Below are 22,591 nucleotides of genomic sequence, written 5' to 3'. Positions count from 1 at the left end.
GGATGTTGTAGAGCATGAACCTAAAGGAACGGGCCACCGCCTTGATGTTAGTTGAGAACGACAGGGTGTTGTCCAGGATCACGCCAAGGTTCTTAGCGCTCTGGGAGGAGGACACAATGGAGTTGTCAACCGTGATGGCGAGATCATGGAACGGGCAGTCCTTCCCCGGGAGGAAGAGCAGCTCCGTCTTGCCGAGGTTCAGCTTGAGGTGGTGATCCGTCATCCACACTGATATGTCTGCCAGACATGCAGAGATGTGATTCGCCACCTGGTCATCAGAAGGGGGAAAGGAGAAGATTAATTGTGTGTTGTCTGCATAGCAATGATAGGAGAGACCATGTGAGGTTATGACAGAGCCAAGCGACTTGGTGTATAGCGAGAATAGGAGAGGGTCTAGAACAGAGCCCTGGGGGACACCAGTGGTGAGAGCGCGTGGTGAGGAGACAGATTCTCGCCACGCCACCTGGTAGGAGCGACCTGTCAGGTAGGACGCAATCCAAGCGTGGGCCGCGCCGGAGATGCCCAACTCGGAGAGGGTGGAGAGGAGGATCTGATGGTTCACAGTATCGAAGGCAGCCGATAGGTCTAGAAGGATGAGAGCAGAGGAGAGAGAGTTAGCTTTAGCGGTGCGGAGCGCCTCCGTGATACAGAGAAGAGCAGTTTTATTTATTTACTTTTCTGCTCTTTTGCACACCAATATCTCTACCTGTACATGACCATCTTATCATTTATCACTCCAGTGTTAATCTGCAAAATTGTATTATTCGCCTACCTCCTCATGCCTTTTGCACACATTGTATATAGACTGCCCATTTTTTTCTACTGTGTTATTGACTTGTTAATTGTTTACTCCATGTGTAACTCTGTGTTGTCTGTTCACACTGCTATGCTTTATTTTGGCCAGGTCGCAGTTGCAAATGAGAACTTTTTCTCAACTAGCCTACCTGGTTAAATAAAGGTGAAAAAAAAACACAACATGCCATTGGAACACAGGAGTGATGGTTGATGATAATGTGCCTCTGTACACCTATGTAGATTATCCATTAAAAATCAGTCGTTCCCAGCTGCAGTAGTCATTTAATACATTATCAATGTCTACACTGTATTTTTGATCAATTTCATGTTATTTTAATGGACAAAGAATGTGCTTTTCTTTCAAAAACAGGGACATTTCTAAGTACCCCAAACTTTTGAACGGTAGTGTACATTTGCAACCACCCTAGTATTTTTGTCAGCCATCTTTGCTGAAGAAAGTCTCCAGCCTTGGGTCGCATAGCATCAAATTCATCATGGGAACCACTCGATATGATTGGTCATCGCCCAGCAGTCGCCACTGGTGATTTGCATAAAGTTGGGAAATTTCTTACTTTTTCACTGCCTACCATGCCACGTTTGCGCCGCCCAACGGTCCCCACCCTCTAAGCTTCTCATCAATTTCCTTCCATTGAAAATGAATAGGAAGCGGTGTTTCACCGTGCGGCACCGTGTGTTAGTGTACACGGGGCATTAGGCTCACGTGAGTCCTTTGTGTCTCACTGCCAGTGACACTGGACCTACCTAGCTAGCTAGATAATGTTAGCTAGCTATGTTAACCGGGTGCTTTCTTGCCTAGTCATAGCTAGACTACCGATGTTTTACAAACAAAGACACTAGCTTGCTCAACTCATTAACTATTATCACATAGGCTAGAACCTAACCGTATTGACTAAGCTAACTGTTAGAGCACAGGTGGCTAGCTAAGATAGATAGCTAACATTAACGTTAGCTGACGTTAATAATGGGCAAAATGAAGCTAGCTGCAATGTCAAAGTAATTAGCAACTGCGATGAACTACAATAGCTACAAATTTTGGGTATTTTCTCCAGCTGGCCTCGACTGTTAACCACCTGACTGATTTTCACAACAACCGCTGGAAAGACAGGCACTGAGTTCGGCTCGAGCAGCAGCCACCACTGCTGGATTGTGTATTTCTTGTTCCTTTAGAGCAGTGGTTCCTAAACTTTTTATAGTCCCGTACCCCTTCAAACATTCAACCTCCAGCTGCGTACCTGCTCTAGCAACAGGGTCAGTGCACTTTCAATCATTGTAAGCCTGCCACACACACACTATACGATACATTTATTAATCATAAGAATGAGTGTCAGTTTTTGTCACAACCCGGCTCGTGGGAAGTGACAAAGAGCTCTTATAGGACCAGGGCACAAATAATAAGATAATACTAACTAATAATTTTGCTCTTTGTTTAGCCATCTTACATATAAAACCCTATTTGTTCATCAAAAATGGTGAATAACTCACCACAGGTTAATGAGAAGGGTGTGCTTGAAAGGATGCACATACGTCTGCAATGTTGGGTTTTATTGGAGAGAGTCGGTCTTAAATAATTTTCCACACACAGTCTGTGCCGGTATTTGGGTTTCATGCTAGTGAGGGCTGAGAATCCACTCTCACATAGGTACATAGTTGCAAAGGGCATCAGTGTCTTAACGAGTGATGTACCGATATGACATTTTTGGCAAATACCGATATCCGATATTTTCCTTGCCAAAAAACCCGATACCGATAACCAATATTTAAAATGTTTGCATCCTTTTAAGCATTCTAGTTAAATAGTTAACACACATGGACACAGTGGTGTAAGGCACTGCATCTCAGTACAAGAGGCATCACTACAGTCCCTGGTTCGAATCCAGGCTGTGTCACATCCGGACATGATTGGAATCCCATAGGACGCCGTCCGGGTTTGGCCGACATTGTAAATAAGAATTTGTTCTTAACTGACTTGCCTAGTTAAATAAAGGTTGCAAACACACACACACTGACCAAAAAGTTGTTGTTGTTATTTACATATGTCCCCATTACCAGTAAAATATAATGAAAACATATTTCTTTCACTTACTTGCTGTGCTGTTTTGTTGTTCATTTCATTCTCAATCAGGAATTCTATGGAACGCCGTTTGGGTCCTTGTATGTCAAAAAGATATGTCAAATAACACTATTTGCTGTGTCAAATAAGCTTTTTGACCAATCAGGACCTGAATATGACTGCACGTCGCATAATATTTCAACGCCTTAATACATTTTTTACGTAGTTATTAAACATTGATTACACTATCACTCGTATTTCATATGTCACAACGATTCGTCGATACGTATTCTATGATGCTGGTAAAGTTGTCTCACGCACACAGTGCTGGTCATAAAAAAAGCTAGCTAGTTCATGGATGCAAATAATGTTCTTCCCCAAAAACATAGCACAATGACATAATCCGTTTCAGTAGCTATCGTTAGCTAGCTAACTATATAGCTAGGTGTCATCATCTAAAATAACCCTAATTTATAAGACAGTTATTTTAAGTGTGACCAGACCCATCTATGTGAAGCTAGCCACAATAAGTATTAGCCACAAGTAGTATTTGCGGTTAGCCTCCACTATGTCTCCTTGTCATAGCTTTTGCGCCATCAGTACAGATACCAACACATTTTTACCACCAAAGTCCATTTGATGTCACAAAGCTGTTCAGTACTTAAAAAATATTCTCTCATGTTGTCCTGGTTTCCAGAAGAGGATGTCTTTTTTAATTGACCCACCATAAACGTAACAGACATATACCATGAGCCTTGCCAGGCCCTCCACATCTGTTGATTCATCCAGCTGTAACGCGTATAATTCACTGGCTTGTATGCAAAGCAGTAATTGTTTCAAAACATCTCCTGCCATGTCACTGATTCTTAGTGAAACAGTGTTTGATGGAGACGTTGTCTGTATAGTTTTTTTGGCCTTTTCCCCCAGCATTGTCCCAGCCATATCCGTGGCAGCGGGAAGAATTAAGTCCTCCACAATAGTATGGGGCTTGCCTGTCCTAGCTACTCGGTAGCTCACCATATAAGATGCTTCTAGCCCTTTCTTATTAATGGTACCTGTTGCTTTTATACATGTCTTACTACTCAAAAGACGTATTTATTCTCACTCAAAAAAAAAGTGGCTTATTTTTCAAAATGTCATGTTTCGTTTCTAAATGTCTGCACAAGAGTAACGATTAATGTGATTGGAGGTAAATTATTTGACTAGGCTACCTGTATTTGACATTGTGATGTTATTTCGATGAACACTGGATGGTTTAATTTTATTTTTGGCAGTGAAACAAGGCTACTCAGGCGAGAAAAAAAACTCACCCAAATGTATAGCCCCGTTGGAAAATGTAATTGTACTGTTTGAAAATGTGAATATATATATTTTTTTTTTTTGTGAATCACATTTGTATTTGGTTTACCCCTGGCGGCATTGCCAGTTTGGGAATACCTGCTTTAGAGGGAATGCTAGCTTCCTATTAAGGATACTTCAGCAAGCTGCTATTTGCTATGTTGAAAATTACAATCACAGATTTGTAAAACAGATAGGAAATAGTAGCATCTTGGTGATGTTAGGTCTTAATCTTGAATTAAACTTTGTTTTGAGTCATGACAAATAAACACTATGACAAAGTTACAGTTGGTGATAAAATGTATAATTTACCTGGTTTAGATAAGGCCGTTTTATTTTCTTCCGTCTCCTCAGAATTTGAAGGCAGTCCATAGCATGTGTGTGGGTGGGGGGGATCTGAGGCATGTAGAGTGGGACTAGGGGCTCCACTGTAAACTAAAACAATGATAACTATACAAGGCATATTGACATTTTAGAGAGACAAAGCGAGGCATAAAGCAATCACTGGTGTTGATTGGGAGAGGTGTGCAAAAATAATGAATGTGACATTAAGCAGACGTTTTTAATCTAAAGCGGCAGTATGCATGGGTTCAGTTTGTGGCTCCGAGAATCAAACCCAAAATCATGACATTTCGAGCGCCATTATTTTTTCTATTGTTATGGTATTTATTTAGCTATTTTAGGCTATAGACTACATGTGTAACAGTTTAGTCTACTGCAATAATTCAACATGCATGGTTGTAGGCTGCATCACTCCTTCAGCCTAAATAGCAGATTATCAAATGGAAGATATAGGCTAGGCCTTTGCGTTCCTCCAGGCTGCGCTGTGCACGCGCCACTATTGATAAGCCTACGTTTTTAGAAAATATAATTACTACACCTCCTAGGCTACAACACCGTGCAATTAGTAATTTATTATTATTACTACACAAATATTGTCTGGGCTGTAAATTGCAGTGATGTAAGATCATTTGAATTACCGCTCGAACTTCCGTTTGTGTTTTATGCCTAAATAAAGCCCTGATTATAATACAACCATTTGGATCAGTTATGGGTTTATTTTCAACAGTTTACAAAGTCCAGAAAATTACATTAGGCCACTTATATGGTGTATTTTGTCAGGATGTTTCAGCGTTTACCGATAGGCCTACTATAGAAAAATAGGCTATAGCCTATGACACTGAGATGTGCTGTCTGTCGTGGATCATGTATTCCAAGTCGTCCTAACATTCACATGGCTGTTACGCAAGCCCCTATGAAGAGGGAACGCAACACCCTGCTACAACTAAACTCTCCGTGAAGTGAAAAAGGTATGGACTGTAGGTGCAAGTAAGAATGACAACAGGCAGAATGTGGTACCGTTTACATGGACTTTATTCCTTCACACGGTAATATGGGGAAAAGGGGCTGGACGGAACCAAAGCAAAGAAAGTAAATCTCAAAGCCCCCCCCTCTCCTATTTTACCTGCCTACCCACTACTTACCTAATTTAGCACCACCTGGTGTCCTAACCAAATTACAGGGGGTGGTCCGCCCAGGTCTTACCTAGTGGGCCTAGACAGTGAATATGCTACGGGTATATGTATGCCCGCGGGCCTCTTTCACAAACAAACAAAGGACATCAAATAAGCTCTGAGCAACAAACTCACAAAACATACCAACTCCCAGCAATGAACCCTCAGCAATGAACCCTCAGCAATGAACCCTCAGCAATGAACCCTCAGCAATGAACCCTCAGCAATGAACCCTCAGCAATGAACCCTCAGCAATGAACCCTCAGCAATGAACCCTCAGCAATGAACCCTCAGCAATGAACCCCAGCAATGAACTCCCAGCAATGAACCCCCAGCAATGAACTCCCAGCAATGAACTCCCAGCAATGAACTCCCAGCAATGAACTCCCAGCAATGAACTCCCAGCAATGAACTCCCAGCAATGAACTCCCAGCAATGAACTCCCAGCAATGAACTCCCAGCAATGAACTCCCAGCAATGAACTCCCAGCAATGAACTCCCAGCAATGAACTCTCAGCAATGAACTCCCAGCAATGAACTCCCAGCAATGAACTCCCAGCAATGAACTCCCAGCAATGAACTCCCAGCAATGAACTCCCAGCAATGAACTCCCAGCAATGAACTCCCAGCAATGAACTCCCAGCAATGAACTCCCAGCAATGAACTCCCAGCAATAAAATCTCAGCAAAATCTCAGCAAAATCTCAGCAATGAACTCCCAGCAAAATCTCAGCAATAAAATCTCAGCAAAATCTCAGCAATGAACTCCCAGAAAATCTCAGCAATGAACTCCCAGCAAAATCTCAGCAATGAACTCCCAGCAAAATCTCAGCAATAAAATCTCAGCAAAATCTCAGCAATGAACTCCCAGCAAAATCTCAGCAATGAACTCCCAGCAAAATCTCAGCAATGAACTCCCAGCAAAATCTCAGCAATAAAATCTCAGCAAAATCTCAGCAATGAACTCCCAGCAAAATCTCAGCAATGAACTCCCAGCAAATCTCCCTAGTAAAATCTCTGCAATGACCTCCCAGCAAATCTCTCTCCTGAACAGAACACTGGCTTTTATATAACTTCAGATTGAATGGGTAATTGGAGACAGCTGCGTCTTGACGAGGGGGCGGGGTCAGCTCTCCAATTAGCCATGGAGTCGATCAATCAGCTGCTTGAGGGATTTCAGGAAGCGATTTCCTGAAATAAACACATGCAAATACACAAACTACAACACATAAACTGGGGAACGTAACAATGGCCACCAGTATATGCCTAAAAATTCTTAATGCCATGATATTAAGCCAGAATTGTCCGAAGAACTGAAATTAATAGAATTAGTGTGAGTGGAGTTCCCCAAATAATATGTAATAAAATCTAATGAATTTATAGCATAGATTCTCTACGGTCCTTCTCCATCTAATAGCCTAATGGGCCAAATTTTAGCTTGCAAATGACCCAGCAAATTTTAGGTGAAATTATTACATTAATTCGTTTTTTTCTTTATTCTTCCATCATCTGACGAATAAATACCTCATATATATGGCGTACTTCTGAAAATGTTAAATTGGGCCAGGTATGCTGAAGTGTACTCAACTCGAGTACCATTAGCCAGAACCCGAGTAGCTTAATATGATTCCGCTGGACTCAGGAAGAGCTCGGCCTGTATGAAGTCCCCCGAGTCGGAGTCGATGCAGAGGCCCTTGAGTCAGAATAGGCCCGAATCCACCGTGTTGACTGTATCAGACCCAGAGAACACCAGCAAAGACATACTACTTCAAACACTGAAACCCCATTGAAGAACTCACATGTACAGATTTACAATGTATTTATAAAAATTATCTCCATATTCATTTCAGGGTCAAAACCTTGGGTTTATTGTGGCAACATCGCCATCTGGTGTATTTAAAGTGTAATTACAATCGTCGAGGATAAGCGCAACCATGGACAGCACCGTAGCAGACAGTTTAGGATATTCGTTCAAGCAAAGCTTTCTTGTAGTCCGGTGTAAGCATTTTGTTCGAAGACTATTACAACGAACTTAAATGAATAAAAAATTCAGTACTTATAAAATAGAGTTCAGACCTTCATCTAGGTCAAGACAAAAAAGGAGTCTTAACCATAGACCGTATATAAACCATAGACATTTAGAGTGTTTTCACACAGTCCTATTTCAAGTGAACTCTGGGGTAGAAAAAAAAGGAAAAGTTCTCAGTTCTCTTTGTATTCACACCGCCCTTACCTTTGAACAAGGACTGAAACTCTTTTGCCTAAGCACTTCACCTATTTTGTGGTCCGAGTCCTCCTTGCATTTACATTGCTATGTTTAGAAAGGAACCAAGATCTTTTTACAACATTCAATCAATGTACTGTGGGTTTTTACAAAGTGCAGGACAAGCCATTCCATCAGACTGTGTTATCGGACAGCTAGATATACCTTATACCTACTTACATTTTGGAAGCTAATATATTGCATTTATTTAAAAAGTGAGACATAATTGTAATCAGAAGATACTATTAACATGTAAATATTATTGGTAACAGAATAACTGCAGATTAAATAATGCTGTAATTGACTATTGTACACCCAATTTAGGCTACTGCCCCTTTAAGAGCTAGTATATATTTTGTACCCTATGTTATGATTCTTACCAAACATGTTGTCGTCTTCTCACACTATTCAAACCCCACAATCGAATTAACAGTTAATGAAACTCTCTTAGCCTATAGATCACATATTGCAAACAAATAATCTGGACTAAAATCTGAATTTTGTGGCACTAATGTGAGGGGCTATGGCAGGGGTTAATGTTGTTGCAGCAGTGTAGTGCGGGAATAATGACAAAAGAACCTGGGGAGTTTTGTGTTCACAGTGTCCTAAAAAAGGGAACCGGACCGCGGAATTCATGCCAACCGAACTCAGACAAACTCTCGTGATGTTCTCAATTTATGCTCGTTTCGGGGTCTGAGTTCCTTTAGAGTTCACACTGCAAAAAAAATAAACCAACCGCACCGAGTTCACAAAAATTGTCTGTAAGGGACCATGTGATAACACCCTTAGTTAGACTGAGAACATTCGTGTGCCATGGGAGTCGCCATATATTGTTGTATAAACCATCACAAATTTAGCTTGAACAGAAACACATACATATAAACATTCGGGAACAATATATGTAAAGAAACGAAAATATCATCATTACCTAGTGTCATAGCAGGTCTGTATTTGTTTTATAACAACAACAAAAATCTAACCACATAACTTCCGACGAGATGTCCATCACGTGAGTAGACTTGATTCACCAATCACCGCGTTCTATGGACGTCACACGCAAGCAGTCAAAAAAACAAACACGTGAGCCGGTTATGAAAGTTATATCACCCGGGCAAGAGCGTCGATTAATTTGTTTAACATAAGCATTTTATTCACTTCAACGAGACAAGAGTCTTCAAAGGCAATTCAGAAAGGTGTAGGTAAGGAAATCAAGCTTGAATGTAAACCAGTTTCAATTCAGTAAGGAACTAGCTACTCATTCAACGAGGACAGCATTGTTACCTGCAATGCAATATTGTTGATGTCATGTTAGATCATATACTTATCATTATTATGTCAATTATGAATTTCCTGGTCATTGGTCTAGTTTCAAGTTACTTTGTGTAAGGCATTGGAGACCTGAGAGTTCATTTTATGTGTATTTGTAATGATCAGCACCCACAGTGCATCCCAGCCATAATAGCTAGTGCACTTCTGACACTGCACCATTTTCTGACTGATAGGAAGTGAAGAGCTTATCAACTGTGCACTCTGCGTAAAGACCCAAGACCAGTTCTGGACAGAGATTCTCAGGAACACAGCAATATTTTTCTGTATAGTTTTGCTAGTTAAAAAATATGGCAACTGCCATCAATGGAGAATTTAACTATTCAAAATATTTATATGAATTAACTAAATAAATCTGTATTAAAACTGTTGGATCTGTCTGAATTTACAGAAGTGAAACATGGTGTTTTCTTTCTAACCATTTCCTTCCCAACAACCATGTTTCACTTCTGTAAATTCAGACAGATCCAACAGTTTTAATACAGATTTATTTAGTTAATTCATATAAATATTTTGAATCGTTAAATTCTCCATTGATGGCAGTTGCCATATTTTTCAACTAGCAAAACTATACAGAAAAACATTGCTGTGTTCCTGAGAATCTCTGTCCAGAACTGGTCTTGGGTCTTTATGCAGAGTGCACAGTTGATAAGCTCTGACTCTGTCTCTTTGCAGTCAGACATGTTTGGTTCAGTGGTGGTTGGCATTGGGACGGCAGGCTTTGTGAGGATCAGGGACATGCTAGCCCCTCTGCCCTCCAGCGCAGCTGAGAAGCTCAGTGTCAAAGGTTTCATATCCAGGTGAGGTACCAAGACTCATCTCATTGTTTTTTGGACACACTGTGCACAGCAGTGTGTCTAGGTCCATGTGCTGGTTTTGGCAGGAACAACGGGTGTTAAAAAACAATGGTAAAATTCACACACTGAAAAAATACCTTGATTTTAGTGCTTATTTATTATATGTGCAGTGCAATTAACTTTGCATTGCACATACGAAAAAGATATATAGTCACTGTCGTCACAGTCAGCAGCTGGGTCGTGTATACTGTAGCAAACCCTGTGACTATTTCAAAGCATTTTTCCCGTAGTGAATATGACTCTGGTGCTGTCTTCCCATAGGAGGATTCTGGAGGAGCAGCAGGGAGTGAAACAAATCACTGTTGAAGATGCCCTGAGCCGGGACGACATAAAGGTGGCTTTCGTGTGCACCGAAAACGCTGCCCACGAGGAAAACATCAGGTAAAACGCTTTCTCTCTCTCTGTCTCTCTCTCAATGACCCCATATGTCTATTATAGTCCTCTGTGGTAATTGTCTAGCTATCCCTTTGTCTGTTTTGTTTCTATCTAAAATGCTCTTACACAAGAGCTATATTTTCACCATGTTACAAATCACCACTAGGAGTCAGCACCCGAACACGTATATTGTCTGTATCAATCCTCAGTACACTGTTTCCTTTCTTAGTCCTCTGAGGCTCCATCTCGGTGTAAAAACTGTACGTTAATTAACCATTCATTGAACCTGGCCCATTTACTAAACCCTCAGACAAACTTTTGGAGCTAGGAACACAAGCATTTCGCTACACCTGCAATAACATCAGCTAAATATGTGTATGTGACCAATAAAATTTGATTAGATTTAACAGCTCTAGTATATAAGCTATATATTATACAACATTGAGACATATTGTGACACAGTAAATTCAATGTTGTATTACATGTAAAATCCACATAAAATCAATAGTGTAATGTTTGGATTCAATCTGGACCTTTAGTCTAATCATTTTACCATTTTCAAACTGTTCCCTTTTCATTTTTGTCACCCACTTCCCTTGAAAAACAGTTCGCCCTACAGCCAATTCTGTCGAATCAAAAGAATTTGCAAAAAAACAATCAGATTTCGACAGAAATATGGCTGAGACGCAAAGAAAATTCAAGGAGAGGGGGTACAAAAATGGTCAGATTAACACTGCCATTGAGAAAATTAAAATAAAACAAGACATGACCTTTTCAAGGTCAGTCTCGCAAAAATAAGAATTCTTGTGTTCTAACTACCTGCTATTCAAAGTGCTCTGAATTAATTAAGGGAATCGTTCACAAACATTGCCACATTCTAAGATCCGATGACAGTATCGGTAATGTGTTTTCGGACCCTCCCTTGGTCTTATTCTCGCGGGGCAGAAATCTCAGAGATCAACTGGTAAACTCTGATTTACCACCCCAAGATATCCCTGCACAACGTCTATTTGCGCCCCTACTGGATGGAAACTACCAGTGTAATGGCTGTGCTCAATGCAATGGCACTTATAAATATAGATCCTTCAAACACCCCCAAACAGGGAAACAGATTCCAATCAAAGGTGTTATCACGTGCTCCACTAAGGCAGTTATTTATCTTCTAACTTGTCCTTGTGGTAAAAAATGATGTGGGTAAAACAAAGTGAGAATTAAAAGTATGAATCTCGGAGCATCGTAGCACCATGCAAAAACTCGACTTACCCAATTGAAGCCAACTTTTTTGGGAGCAAACCACTCGATTTTGTCCCTACGTTATATTGGCATCAAACATGTCACCCTCCCTAGGAGAGGGGGTGACCTCGACAAATTATTGTTAAAACGAGAGGCTGTCTGGATCTTTAATTTAAAGACCCTTGCTCCCTTCGGTCTCAATGTAGACTTTGATCTGAAGCCATTCTTGTGATTATTGTGATTTTGCTATTGTAAATGTTTGTAGGCTTATTGTATCTGTGATCTTATGCTATTAATTTATGTTTTTTGAATGCTATTTTAATATATGAGAATTAACCAATGATATCAGGCCACGCCTGGCCATGATTAGACACCTGTGTGTGTCCTTTGACACTATATAAACTAGTCACCCCGCAGTGTTTTTCATTATACCCTAATGAAAACAGCTTGTCTGTCGAAACGTTGGTTATTAAATTATTGCTTCTGAGCTCCTAGAGCACATATGTCAGAGTCAAGGCCCGCGGGCCACATCCGGCCCGCGAGAAGGTTTTTTACGGCCCCTGGGATGATCTTGATTTATTATTAGAACCGGCCCGCAGACCGCAGCAAGCCGGCAGCCCGCAGATCTTTTACACGCACCAATACTACATTTCCCACAATGCAACGGTGACACACCGAGCAGTAGGCTGCTTCATTTCAATATTTATTGGCACAGCAGTTGTCAGCATCACAGTAAAATTAACTTTCAGATACCCATCAAAAATGGCAAAACGGAAGGTGGACACTGAGAACCGGGGGTTTCAAACAAGGTGGGAGTCGGAGTATTTGTTCACGGAGGTAGCTGGAAAACCTGTGTGTCTTCTGTGTGGAGAAAGTGTGGCGGTACTGAAAGAGTATAATCTGAGACGACATTATGAAACGAAACACGCGGACAAAAACAAGAATATGGACATGGAACAAAGGCTACAAAAGGCAGAGGAATTAAAACGAGGCCTCAAATCTCGACAGGCTCTGTTCAAAAAAGCCAAATCACAAGGCCAGGCTGCTGTCAAGGCCAGTTTTATTTTGGCAGAAGAGATCGCTAAATCAGCCCGGCCATTTACGGAGGGGGATTTCATCAAAAACTGCATGATTAAAGTTTGTGGCGAAGTTTGCCCAGAAAAAAGGCAACTCTTTTTAAATGTGAGTCTGAGCAGAAACGCCATTGCCGAGAGAGTAGACCAGTTGTCCATCAATCTAAAAGAGCAGCTTGTGAAAAAGGGAAAAGATTTCATTGCATATTCCTTGGCTGTGGATGAGAGCACCGACATTTCTGACATTGCCCAGTTGTCAATTTTCATCCGCGGAGTGGACTCCAGCCTAAGCGTGACAGAGGAGTTTTTGGCTTTACGTCCTATGCATGGCACAACTACGGGGCATGATTTGTATGAAGAGGTGTCAAGATGTGTAAATGAGATGGAGCTGCCTTGGGAAAAACTCGTGGGTTTGACAACCGACGGAGCACCTGCGATGTGTGGACACAGGAGCGGACTGGTGGCAAAGATACGGGAAAAGATGCAAGAGGAAAACGCGACAGGTGAGCTGACAGCTTATCATTGTATCATACACCAGGAAGCGTTGTGCGGTAAAGCCTTGAAAATGGAGCATGTAATGAGCATCATCACGCGCACAGTTAACTTTATCAGAGCCAAAGGTTTGAATCACCGCCAGTTCAAGGCATTTCTGACGGAGTTAGAAACGGAGCATGGTGATTTGCCTTATCACACAGAGGTGCGATGGCTAAGCCAGGGAAAGGTGCTTCAAAGATGTTTCGAGCTTCGTGAGGAGATTTGTCTGTTCTTGGACAGCAAAGGGAAAGACACAACACAACTCCGAGACGAAATGTTTCTGTGTGAAATGGCTTTTCTGTGTGACATTACGAGTCATCTGAATGCAATGAACTTGCAGCTGCAGGGTCGGGATCGTGTCATCTCTGATATGTACAGTACAGTGAAGGCATTTAAAACCAAACTGACTCTGTGGGAGACGCAGATGCGGAAAGAAAATTTGAGCCACTTTCCCAGCTGCCAGACCATGAAAGAGAAGCTCTCTACCAGTGCGTTCCCGAGCGCACAGTTGGCTGATAAAATAGGTATGCTTGCCGCTGACTTTCGACGCCGATTTGCTGACTTTGAAGCACAAAAAAGCAGGTTGGAACTGCTCGGTAACCCATTTGCTGTTGACGTGGAAAGCTCACCACCAAACCTCCAAATGGAGTTGATTGACCTCCAATGCAATGATGCACTGAGGGCAAAATATGCGGCAGTGGGTGCTGCGGAGTTCGCCCGTTTCCTCCCTGACACAATGCCCCAGCTGCGCATCCAGGCTGCTCAAACGTTGTCTATGTTTGGCAGCACATACCTGTGTGAACAACTGTTTTCTTTGATGAACTTGAACAAAACATCACACAGAAGTCGACTTACTGCTGAACACCTCCACTCAATTCTGAGGATTTCCTCAGCTCAGAGCCTTACCCCGAACATTGATGAACTTGTGGAAAAGATGGGACACCACCAAGTATCACCCTCAACCTCAAACAAGTGAACATTACTGTGCAATCACATATTTAGAGTTTTTACTCAGTTCAAGTTTAAAAGTTAAAGTTTAATATTTGTTTTCACTGCATGTTACTTCTCCTTAAACAAAGTGTTGTTTTTGATTAATAGATTTTTGCACTTTATTTTATTGTATTTCAATCCAATTATATTTTTAAAATATTTCAGTTGAGTGGATGATAGAAAATTGCTATTATTGTTTTTTTCTTTGAAGTAAATTTAGCCCACTTTTGCTAAAATAGAAAATATAGGCTACTGATGGTGCCTTGAATACCGGTTTCTTTCATTTAATGTTCATGTTATGGGGATTTTTATATAAAGGAAATTTGTCTTTTGTGTCTGTTGAAAATTAAAGATTACTGACAGAGCCATAAGAAAATATTGCTTTATTTATCTGATCATATTGGAATATATTTGTTAGGTTTTCAGTAGGTTCAATTAGGTTCACTAGACTATATGCGTCATTTAAAAAATTTTCAATGAACATTCGAACAGTCCGGCCCTCGGCTTGTAGCTAAATTTTTTATTTGGCCCTCCGTCCATTTGACTTTGACACCCCTGTCCTAGAGTGTGCGACTCTCCTTTAATTTTTCCAAAACCCTTTTAATTGCTACCATGCTTATGCTGCAAATGCATTTCATATTTCTTCTGTAAGAAACATTTCAGTGTAGCTGTTTTGATGTACACCACTCAAACCCTGGAGAGGACCACCAAGGCTACAGCTCTCTAATGGCTCTCTTTATGACTGCGAACTGTAGCGTAAACGCACTGAAATTATGGTTTTTACTCTCCCTCTCACTGCTAAATGTACAGAGTGTACAGAGAGGCAGAGATGGGCTATTAAAGAATGGAGAGTTATTTTAGGCTGGTTAATGAGGGTGTTTAGAACATGGCCATCATGTTTCACTGGTAGACAGTTCCAGGCTAATTGTCTAAATGGAACATCAGGTACTGCCCTTCATACTGTAAAGGGAAAAAAGCCATGAAATGTTATTGAGAACAGCTTTTTCATAGAGGATACTTCATTGTCTTATTTTTTGTCAATTTAATTTGAAGGAACATTTTGAGAAAGTTACAAGAAGTTTGAAGAGCGGTCAATGTGAAGTTTTCCCAACTCTGAACACGATGGGTTGTTGAAACATTGGGCTCTTATTTTTTTTATATAATATTTTTTATTTCAACTTTATTTACTAGGCACGTCAGTTAAGAACAAATTCTTATTTACAATGACGGCTTAACCCTAACGATGCTGAGCCGATTGTCCGCCGCCCTATGGGACTCCCAATCACGGGCTTGTTGTGATACAGCCTGGAATCGAACCAGGTCTGTAGTAACGCATCTAGCACTGAGATGCAGCGCCTTAGACCGCTGCGCCACTCGGGAGCCCTTGCTGGTCAGTTTGGTTTACAAAGTTACATTTGAGTTGTGCAACAGTCTTTGAAATTGAATTTATGTTCTGTTCAAGCGCTGTCTCTTGGACACCCTTCTTGGATACTGTAAAAAAACATTTCTCCTATACTATGTTGCATGTCTTAACGGACCATAGGATGTTTCTGGAAGCTGGGAAGCACGTCTGTGTGGAATATCCAATGGCCATGACACACAAGACTGCTGTGGACCTCTGGGACCTGGCTCAGGAAAAAGGTGAGTTGGACAGAATCATTAGAAGATATTTTATAGTGAAGACATGGTGAAGTCTTGATGACATGGTCATGATGATGTAGTAAACGTGTATCTGTGTCAGGGTTTCCGTTTGGAAAATGTGACGCCGGACATTTGATCGGCTGCATTTTAATTGACAGGACATTTGAGGAATTTAATGGCCCCATATGCATTGGGTGTGTAACAAGATTAGGGCGTCTACACACGGTGCTCAGAATGACAGAAATCACATTTAGATGATGGTAATTCATTTTTACACTGTACATACAACTCACTGGACAATGAAAGAAAGTTGATTTAAAAGCCAATGGAACATAATGGTTTCAATGATATTGAAATTCGATTTTGGCTAGGCTACTTTGAAGCAAGGTAAGACATGCCTCATAACATGAAGTAAAACATTCAGGTTTCACACAATTAAGTTTTCAAAATGCATACTACCACCAGCTCACATTGTAAAGTGTGACGTGCTGAAGCCTGCCTACCGTTGCACATGAATGACGAATGGGAGGCGCGCTTCAATTACCAGTTGAGAAATAAAAATAGTAGCTCTTTTTAATCACTACCATCAAAACTGTTTTTAACATACAATTTCAATGTATTATTGTTGCACAATGATTGGGCTTATAAAAGCACATTTCACTCCAGCAGAAGCAGGAGCTGTCTGACAGATTTTCTGCTTAAGCTAGGCTCTGTATCTGTATGCTGTCTGCGATAACCATTTACCAATATGCATGACTGGTTAAATGTATTTACATCGACTGGTATTTTTTAGCAATTGAATAGTATAAAAAGCATTATTTCACAATTCAATTTTTTTTTTTTTTCTCCCTGACAATTGGCCGGTACCAGTTTTATTTTTGGGCTTTTCATATTTTTTGGGGTGGCCAAAAGCCAGGCTATTACAGGCTAATGGAAACCCTGATCTGTGTATCTTAATAACTACTGATCACCTACGTATTTAAAGTTCTATGTCTTCTATGTTCCTAGGAGTGGTCCTGCATGAGGAGCACATAGAACTCCTGACAGCTGACTTCAAGCAGCTGAAGAAGGACGTAGCAGGGAAAAGGCTGGAGGAGGGATTCCTTCACTTCACAGGTAAGACGGAGACTGGAATTGAGAATATAGCACAAATCCCAGGTGAAAACACAACCGTGATACACGAAGGCCCCAGCACTACTGATACAGACATCACCTCAAATACAATATTTGCTACAGAAACTTAACTGCATAGCATGTATCAAATTGATGTGCATCATCCAGGTAACAGTCTTTGGGATGAATATTTAATTCCAGAGCTTTTGATGTAATGAAGGCTCCCATCAAAGCGACTTGTGAAATGTTGTGTTTTCATTCTCCACAGTACACGTGTTGGGTTTGATGTGAAAGAGAGCCTGCCTGTGGAGTGAGGCAGGCAGGCTGGTCTCTGGTGTGAAATACAGAAGGGTGTTGTTGATGAAATCCAGAGGTGTGTCAAATGGTACTGTATTTCCTACATAGTGTGCTACTTTTGTCATTAGTAGTGCGCTACATAGGGAATAGGGTGCCGTTTGGGATGTTGACTAGCTCTGTCCTATTTCATCAGAGCCTCGCAGCTGGGGAAGACGCAAGTGAATGCATATGAATGGACTTCTCCTAAAGCACCCATGATTGAATAATAAATCATAGTTATCAACTCCACACGCTTCACATAACCTCAGATGACAGACAGTATTTTATAGCAGCTGCCTGTTGACCAAGAATGGAAGTCTGAGCTTAGTGGAGAGAATGGAGGAGTAAGAGGGAGTAGTTTCTCTTAAATTTGAGTCAGGGCAGTGTTCGTAGTTCAACTGTAGGAGGCAGCAAGTGCAAAATTAAATGTAACATCTGTTGGGATATTCACTTCAGTGGTTCATTCATTTTATGCATAATGGTGACATACTGCAACAGCACCACACCAGTTTATGTACTGTCGGAATGTGATGAAATACAAAATCAATACAAAGGGCATAATGTGAGCAGAGGATGATTTACATGAGCCATTGGATTACATGTCCCATTACAACCACTTCTGACTGTAGTATTCCTGTGTGTCTCACAATAGGAGGTCCTCTGAAGCCGGGCTTTGGTTTTCCAGCTTTCAGTGGCATCGCCCGGCTCACCTGGCTGGTCGATCTGTTTGGAGAGCTGTCTGTCACCGCTGCCAGCATGGAGGAAGACCAGCAGAACAAGTACATGAAGATGACTGCTCAACTCATAACCAAAGAGCAGAAGTATGTACTCTCTACTCCATTGGATTAATCAAATAAACAAATCAGATAAGTCCTTTCACAACATCTCAAACTTAGCTATTCTGCCAGTACAAAACGTAATTGCCTTTATTACATCTAGAAATACTGGTAGTCCACGCTGAAACGTTGGGTTAACTATACCCCTCTATCTATTCTATTATGGATTTATTACAGGCCTCTCACGTGGATTGAGGAGTGGGCTCCCGGCCTGTCTAGGGCCAAAGACATCAACTTCCGCTTTGACTCATGCACCATCACCCAGCTGCCCCCAGCCATAAGGGAGCCGGTGGGTATCTTTATGCAGGACTTGGTGCTCTTCAGTCAGAAGCTGCTGGGCCAGGTGCCCCGTGACCAGCTCCATGCAGAGCGCCGCAGGGTCCTCCACTGTCTAGAGCTGGCCGACCGCATCCAGCAGCTGAGCCTGCAGGGCTCAGCCCAGGAGACCTAGAAACTAGCAGCCTACCGAGGGGGCCCCAGCAGCCTACCGAGGGGCCCCAGCAGCCTACCAAGGGTTGTGAAATTACAGTAACTTTCCCAAAATTCCCAGGTTTTCCAGAATTTTGCAACGCTTAACCTACTGGTGGATGTCCAAGCGTACAAGATCCATCCATAAACCTTCTACAGTAAAGCTACTGTAACATGCTGTACTGTAGACATACGCTCAGCGCATCTTTGAAATGTTAAGGTATTTTATGTGTTTCAGAAACAAATTGGTTTCAGAGGCTGCATTTACACAGCAGCCCAATTCTGATATTTTTTCCACTAATTGGTCTTTTGATCTAGCCTGACGACTCAAACTGAATTCGTCCACTGCTCTATATACTTCAGTCTGGGACTGCCGTCATTGAAGTCGTTTGTAGTGACGTCAAAATGAGGTGTGTTGTACAATACAAAGTAATAAGCGATTGGATCATCTCTAGCCAATGACACATTTTCAAAATGCCACTTTACCCACATGTGTTCTGGCTGGGGAGGTACTCCGATCCTGACTCATTGCAGAAAAGAAGCTAACGTCCGTGTGTGTGGCGTACTGTAGAATTTGACCTAAGCAAGGAGTTTGGGTAGCCAGGAAATGTTTGACCGATCACATCAGATCTTTTCACATCAGATCTTTTTCAGAATTATACTTCTTTGGGGTATTTTTCACCCCTTATTTCTCCCCAATTGGTAGTAGTTAGTCTTGTCTCATCGCTGCAACTCTCATATGGACTTGGGAGAGACAAGCGTGCAAGTAGAAATACTGGTGTGCAAAAAAGCAGAAAAACAAATATGGGGATGAGGTTAGGTAGTTGGTTGGATGGGCTATTTACAGATGGGCTGTGTACATCTGCAGCGATCGGTAAGCTGCTCTGACAGCTGACGCTTAAAGTTGGTGAGGGAGATAATGGGCTGCCTGTGTAAACTCAGCCTAGGGCATGTCGGCTTATTATTTAGGGTTAGGCTGTTACTACAGACCACATCTTAACATTGATGGAAGGTCAGTTGATATATAGTTTGATGTTTGCATTGTTACTTATTGAAGTTAATCTACATTACAGTTGAATGTACTGTAACATTCCTGTGGTTGATCACAGCTCATGGTGCTTTATCATTGGCTGGTGTGCTTTACTTATCTCATATGACATTTTAATATTGACATGTTGTGCAGGCAGAAGTGTAAGGCAAAACAGTGACATACTGATCAATGGATTTATTTGTATTTTTTATTTAACCTTTAATTAACTAGGCATGTCAGTTAAGAACAAATTCTTATTTACAATGACGGTCTACATGCTTAAATCATTAACACCGTACAATGGGTGTTTGAATGATACCTCAGGTAAATGGTATCTCGGATAGCTTTGGCAAGTGAAAGTGTGTTATTTACACTGCAACTGCAACATTGTCAGTGGACTACAATTGACACATCTGTTTAGTTGTTTTAAAGTAGCAATCCAGCCTCCTTTTTTACCTAATTTAACACCTGATTTACTTAACAAAAGGCATATCTCAATAGGTGGTCCAGGCAAGTCCTGACATTGCACAAGTGGGGGGTGGGCCTTTCCTCTTTTGTTATCTTTCTCCTCTATTTTTCCCCAAGAAAGGGGGAGGCAGATGAAATCACGGCTTCCCACCTGACTGCCTCTTTGATTGCCCTACTCCTTGACGTTTGCAGTTGTCTAAAAAACACAATTTTGCTCTTTCTAATCTTTAGTTTGTGTACTTTATTGTATTTATACATGGGATATTGCTTTTCAACAGTACAAGTTCAAAAATCAATCGGAGGACATATTACAGGGGCATTGCAGTTAACTTGATTTAGATGTGTTTGTAATGTCTGGAATTTCAGCCTGTTCAGGTGGGATGGAACTTTTGGACCGCATCATGACTTCACACCGCTTCCCTGGTTTTAGCACTAAATCATTCACTAGCTTGTTTCCTTAGTTGTAGTTTGAGCAATACGCTTCCTTTCCTTTTTCTTTGTTTCAAACCAGTATTTCAAGGATCTCAAAATTAGCTGTTCACCATACAATATAATAAGTATTCTACTTAATTCTAGGATGCTGACAGACTGAATTTGTTCCTTGGCCTGCTCTGTTCCCTCCCATTGTTATCCATTCATGCCAGTCCCATATAATGATGTACAGTGGGCTCCAAAATTACTGGCACCCCTGACTGGCAATGCACAAACTTTACTTAAAAAAATATAAACAATATAATTATATAGATAAACTCAAAATACCAACATGTGAGAAATACTGTACATTATTGTTTCAATGGAACCAACCAAAATCATTCAATTATTTAATACAAAATACATTTAACCAAAATCAAGGTTTCAAAATTATTGGCACTTCTCATTTAGTACTTAGTGCAACCACCTCTGGCAAGGATAACAGCATGGAGTCTTTTCCTGTAATGTTTGACAAGGTTAAGGAACACATTTGGAGTGATTTTGGACCATTCCTCTATGCAGATCCTTTCAAGATCCTTCACATTCTTGGGTTTGCGCTTATCAACTGTCCTCTTCCACTCAGCCCACAAGTTTTCCATTGGATTGAGGTCCGGCCACTGAGATGGCCATGGCAGAACATTGATTTAGTCGTCACAGAACCATTTCTGTGTGGATCTTGAGGTATGTTTCGGGTCATTGTCTTGTTGGAAAGTCCACCTACGGCCAAGTCCCAGCCTTCTGGCAGAGGCAACCAGATTTGTCAGCCAAAATTGCCTGATACTTGGTAGAATTCATTATGCCATCAATCTTAACCAGTGCCCCTGGACCTCTGGAATTAAAACAGCCCCAAAACATCACTGACCCACCTACATATTTCACCATGGGTATGAGGTGCCTCTCCTAGTAGGCATCTCTGTTTTGATGCCAAACATGCCAATGCTGTATCTGACCAAAACGTTCAATTTTGGTCTCATCTGACCAGAGCACCTTCTTCCAGTCATAATTTAAATGACGTTTGGCAAACCCCAAGCACTTGCGTCTGTGTCTTGGGATCAGAAAGGGCTTTCTTCTGGCAACCCTTCCAAAGAGCCTGTGGATGTGGAGGTGGCGTCTGATGGTGCTCTTTGAAACCTGGTGACCCCAAGACTCCACCAAGGCCTGCAATTCTTTCACAGTGATTCTTGGGGATTTTGTTGCTTCTCTCACCATCCTGGGGGGCAAAATGCATTTGTGTCCTCTACCCGTGAGGTTTTCAACTGTTCCATATCTTTTGAATGTTATAATAATTGCCCTGACAGTGCTTAGTGGTATATTCTCAGTGGTATATCGCTTGTGGATCTTCTTGTAGCCATTACCAGATTTATGAAGGTCTATGACCATCTGTCTCTTTTGAACTACCAGTTCTTTTGTTTTCTTCATGGTGTTGGATGACAGTGGGATATTGCATGTGTGTTACCTAATTTGTATACCCTAGTGAAACAGGAAGTGATGTATTGGCTCAATATAGTTCCTTAGGGCTTAGATAAACTTAAAGTGGAATTTAATTTGTGGTTTAATTTTGGTAGATGTTATTTACAATAATCTTTAAGGGTGCCATTAATTGTGAAACCTTGATTTGGAGGACATTGATAAATTATTTTGGTTGGTTCCATTGAAACATTAATAAAGTACAGTATTTCTCACATGTTGGTCTTTTGAGTTTCTCTATAATTATATTGTTTATATTTGTTTAAGCATTGTTTGTGCATTGCCAGTCAGGGGTGCCAGTAATTTTGGAGCCCACTGTATATGTCTACAATGTTACACAAGTATTCACTACCCAGTGAGTGCAGTTTGGCCACTTTAACTGGGTGTCACTAG

General features: G+C 41.2%; 1 protein-coding gene across 1 annotated transcript; it reads left to right on the top strand.

The window, feature by feature from the left end:
- Positions 1-9,037: 9,037 nt before the first annotated feature.
- Positions 9,038-21,068, top strand: LOC124041810 (biliverdin reductase A-like). Its single transcript, XM_046359857.1, has 7 exons — positions 9,038-9,179; positions 9,982-10,106; positions 10,425-10,544; positions 15,912-16,009; positions 17,018-17,125; positions 18,111-18,279; positions 18,472-21,068. Exons 2-7 carry the CDS (start codon positions 9,988-9,990, stop codon positions 18,743-18,745), a joined length of 888 nt encoding a protein of 295 aa, XP_046215813.1. The 5' UTR covers positions 9,038-9,179; positions 9,982-9,987; the 3' UTR covers positions 18,746-21,068.
- Positions 21,069-22,591: the final 1,523 nt, after the last annotated feature.

Source organism: Oncorhynchus gorbuscha, linkage group LG08 (genome assembly GCF_021184085.1).
Source record: "Oncorhynchus gorbuscha isolate QuinsamMale2020 ecotype Even-year linkage group LG08, OgorEven_v1.0, whole genome shotgun sequence".
Taxonomy (NCBI): Eukaryota; Metazoa; Chordata; class Actinopteri; order Salmoniformes; family Salmonidae; genus Oncorhynchus; species Oncorhynchus gorbuscha.
Note: the sequence above shows the minus strand (reverse complement) of the source record. Positions and strands in the feature narration are given on the sequence as shown.

Excerpts from the sequence above, each read along its gene's own strand:
- LOC124041810 (XM_046359857.1), top strand. The coding sequence starts at position 9,988 with ATGTTTGGTTCAGTGGTGGTTGGCATTGGGACGGCAGGCTTTGTGAGG. Across the intron at positions 10,107-10,424 it reads GTCAAAGGTTTCATATCCAG|GAGGATTCTGGAGGAGCAGC; the intron begins GTGAGGTACCAA and ends GTCTTCCCATAG. Across the intron at positions 18,280-18,471 it reads CTCATAACCAAAGAGCAGAA|GCCTCTCACGTGGATTGAGG; the intron begins GTATGTACTCTC and ends GATTTATTACAG.